Raw genomic sequence first — 3,558 nt, 5'->3', positions numbered from 1 at the left:
TATTTAATAAGCATCCACATATTTGAAATTTTTTAATTACCTTAAATCTATGTTAAGTTTAAGGTATGTTTGACCAACAAAAGAATTATAAATACAATGTGCTATTAAAAATCTCCGCAGTAGCACATCATATCAATAACAATTTAGTTTTCATATTTTAGTATTTAACTTGATTAGTTAAATGAAATAAAAAATACTACAAAAAATTTAAGGGTTTAATTGTAAAATTCTTTTATGTAGAGTTATACCATCAAGTAATTCAATTGAGAAAATAACAAGCATGACGACAAAATTGTTTTTTCTCCTAGCTAGTTAGAAGACAAAACAAATAATAATATTATTTGATAATTATTTACCTTAGCTCAATTACATGAAATAGAAAATCCCATAATAATTTAATGATATAATTGAAATATTTTTTTTAATAAAGTTTTAAACCAAACATCAAATTAGGTGGAAAATAATAACCAAAAAAAATTTCCTAAAGCCGAAAATCCAATTTGATTTTTGGAAAAGAAAAATCTCCAAAATTTCAATTATTATTAATTTAATTGTTTTTTAAGTAAAGGGAAAAAAAAGAAAGGAGCATTAGATATAGAGAGTCAAGATGAGAGTAGGGTACATGTTTCAGAAGCGAACACCCAAAATAGGAGGGAATGTGTACACTCCCTCTCTCTGTATACACCCTTTTCTCCGCCCTCTGACTTGATTAGGGCTTTTCCAGTAGAAGACAACAAGGGAAATTACTTGGGTTTTGAGACGATCCCCAATTGATTGATGTCACTAGGTATCTCCTTTTTCTGTTTCACGGGTTACTACGTTTTTGATTTTCTGTGTTGGCTTAAAAAATTGCTTCTTTCCCTTGTGGGTATTTCAAATTGTATGTTATTGCTCTGAAATTCACTTGTTTCCTTCTTTCTATTTCTAAGTTTTAGTATGAACAATTATTACTCACTACTTTTTTCTCCATTCATGTCACAAGGCTAGCACTAATCTCTTGAGCCAATGATCATATTCGTTTATAATAAAAGAATCTGCCTTTATTATGTTTACTCTCTCCATGCATGTCTGACTGATGTCTCATGTAAACTGCATTTTTGTAAGTTACACAATCAAACCCCTCTTTTTGTGTTTCACTTATTGTTATTCAACTCCTTTTTTGACAGTAGGATGGTTTGATGCTACTCATTAAATGCGTGACCATGTGGATCCTGTTGGTTATTTTCTAGAGTGTACCTGTAGCTTCTTCCGCAAACTGGTTATTAACTTGGTTTTAAGACATCTGGTAAAGGAATAGTTTACCATGGAATCTACTTCTCAATTATTTATCATCTTTTTATGACGTTGCCATACTGTTGCTTTAATACAGGTTGGTTCTACATTCTCTCCAATGGATGCAATTGATATCTCTTCAGATGATTCCGACTTGCGTGAAATAGATAACTACACAGATGAGTCTCCTCTCAGAGATTCTGCTACTTCTCGAATCCTTCCATCATGGGCAACAGGTAAAGAATTGACCTTTTTTCCTCTTCCTGCCACAAATTTATGCTGAGTTTGTCTATAACTTAGACCATGGAACAATGTCAGATAGCCGTCCAATCCAAAAGGTTTCATCACCCACAAGACCAACTTATCTTAATGGAGGCTCCTCTAACTATCATAGTAATAGATCTATGAATCCTCCAACTATAACTGATGACAGTGGACCATCAAGTTCGCGAGCAATTAGAGACGTGAATTTCGAGTACTCTTCTGGAAATGGTAATAATGCTCTGTCACAAGTATTAAAGGCAGGAATAGTTCGCACAATACTGTTTATTGAAAGAAAACCTTTGTTTCTGATGCAGATGGTAGGAAGCATTTTCTGCAACAAACTCTGAAGCGGGCACTTCCAACATCCCTTCAGCCTTTGGATATACCTGGCAGTCAGAATCGTCAATCTCATGAAAGATCATACCAATCTGCATGGGCAAGTTCAAGCAGGGGCAACCATAATGAGTTAGTTCTCTATGAAAACAAAGGAAGCAGAGTATTACCTCCGTCTTTGATGCACAGAAAGGCCACTTCAGGTGTTCAGTATACCAGTGTAAATGATCCCTTACATTACCCTGGGACAGCGGAAGAGAGAGCTGCAGCAGCTGATGAGAGATTGATCTTTCAAGCTGCTCTGCAGGTACTTGTTTATGCCCTTTCTTGTGATCTATAAATGCTGTATTGGATTGCACAATTCAGGAACTTTATGCAATGCACCTTCTTTTTTATCTCGACCAAATCAGAAGGTCACCATTCCCTCCTCCCCATAATAGATTGCAAAATTGAATTCACTGCTGTCAGTTGATATCCCTTTTCTATGTTTGAATTAATTATTCTGTATGCTTGAAACTATGCAGTTGAACAGGACTAGGCTAGTCTAGAACACAATGGTTGTTTCTTGTCAATGCCCTGTTGTTTTGTCTGTTTAAAGAATTTGAAATGCTTATCTTTCTGGTATTATTTGGTTTCCCTTCTGTAGTTCCCATTTTTTTTTGTTTAAAAATTTCATGACTATATTGACATGACCAGGAAAAATTTAAGTTAGTTTCTAGTGTCTATCATTGTTTCCTTTTTTGGGAAAAGGTGCAGGATATTTTTCTTCGGTGAACGATATAGATTTATTTGAGAATTGATGTGAATGCATTCTCAGAATATTATCATCTCTCCTCTGGAAAATGTATGTTTTATCCTCTAGGGAGGATATAACATGAATTTGGTTGCTATGCTATTTATGGATCTTCTAGAAGTATATGATTTGGTGTGACGTGGGGTATGTACCCCTATTAAAAATTGTTGTTTCAAATGCATTCTGAGCCAAAATGTGTATATATATATATAAATATGTATCTTATTTTTCACTTCTATTTTTTATTTGGTTTGATGATGATATGAGTTGAGCTTATATAGCACCTACCAGGGTCGAAACCAGGATTTCAAGATGTCGGATGCACCGTTGCTTTGCAAGCAATGAATGAGATGTTGATTTGACCTCTGTGATGGTGATTTAACAATTTAGGTTTTAGAGCAATAAAGAGGCAACATTGGTTAGCTTGGAGTTTTCTGTTTTGGGATATAGTGGGATTAGAGAACAGATATGGGGATGGAGAAAACTCAAAGGGGTCGTTTGGTTTGAATGCAAGTTATGATGAGATTAGTTATGCTGGGATTAGTTATGCTTAGTTATGTTGGGATAAGTTATGCTGGGATTAGTTATGCTGAGATTGATTTTTATTGACTGTTTGGTTTGTTGTATTAAAACTAATATGCATGACATACTTTTTATTTAGGCTTTTTATATGTATTTTTATGGAGCTTTATTTATTCACTTTTAAAAATAAATTACGTGAATATGTTTAAATTTGTATTTCATATGAATTGAAATAGGCCCGTGGGAAGCCTCTCCTCTTCACTATCATAAGTAAAATATTAATTAAAAACAAATCAATCATAATTTGAAGTAAAAACTGTATCAAAATAACCAAAAATATTGGATCAAAACTCCAAAAATGCTTCAAGAAAACA

General features: G+C 33.6%; 1 protein-coding gene across 3 annotated transcripts in view; it reads left to right on the top strand.

The window, feature by feature from the left end:
• The first annotated feature begins 609 nt into the window (after window positions 1-609).
• Window positions 610-3,558, top strand: part of LOC102599898 (uncharacterized ATP-dependent helicase C23E6.02) — a 29,157-nt gene continuing 26,208 nt past the window's right edge. Inside the window, exons 1-5 of one of the 3 annotated variants that reach the window (XM_006345235.2) lie at window positions 610-787; window positions 1,170-1,285; window positions 1,370-1,508; window positions 1,591-1,764; window positions 1,851-2,176. In XM_006345235.2, the coding sequence (XP_006345297.1) occupies window positions 1,193-1,285; window positions 1,370-1,508; window positions 1,591-1,764; window positions 1,851-2,176 (732 nt within the window). In that variant the 5' untranslated portion in view covers window positions 610-787; window positions 1,170-1,192. Of the gene's footprint in view, window positions 788-1,166; window positions 1,286-1,369; window positions 1,509-1,590; window positions 1,765-1,850; window positions 2,177-3,558 lie in introns of all 3 variants that reach the window. The other 2 variants (XM_006345234.2, XM_006345237.2) reach the window with 2 other exon arrangements.

The sequence above is a fragment of the Solanum tuberosum genome, unplaced genomic scaffold, assembly GCF_000226075.1.
Source record: "Solanum tuberosum cultivar DM 1-3 516 R44 unplaced genomic scaffold, SolTub_3.0 scf00066, whole genome shotgun sequence".
Taxonomy (NCBI): Eukaryota; Viridiplantae; Streptophyta; class Magnoliopsida; order Solanales; family Solanaceae; genus Solanum; species Solanum tuberosum.
The sequence above is the reverse complement of the archived record's forward strand: the minus strand, read 5'-3'. Positions and strand labels throughout refer to the sequence as shown.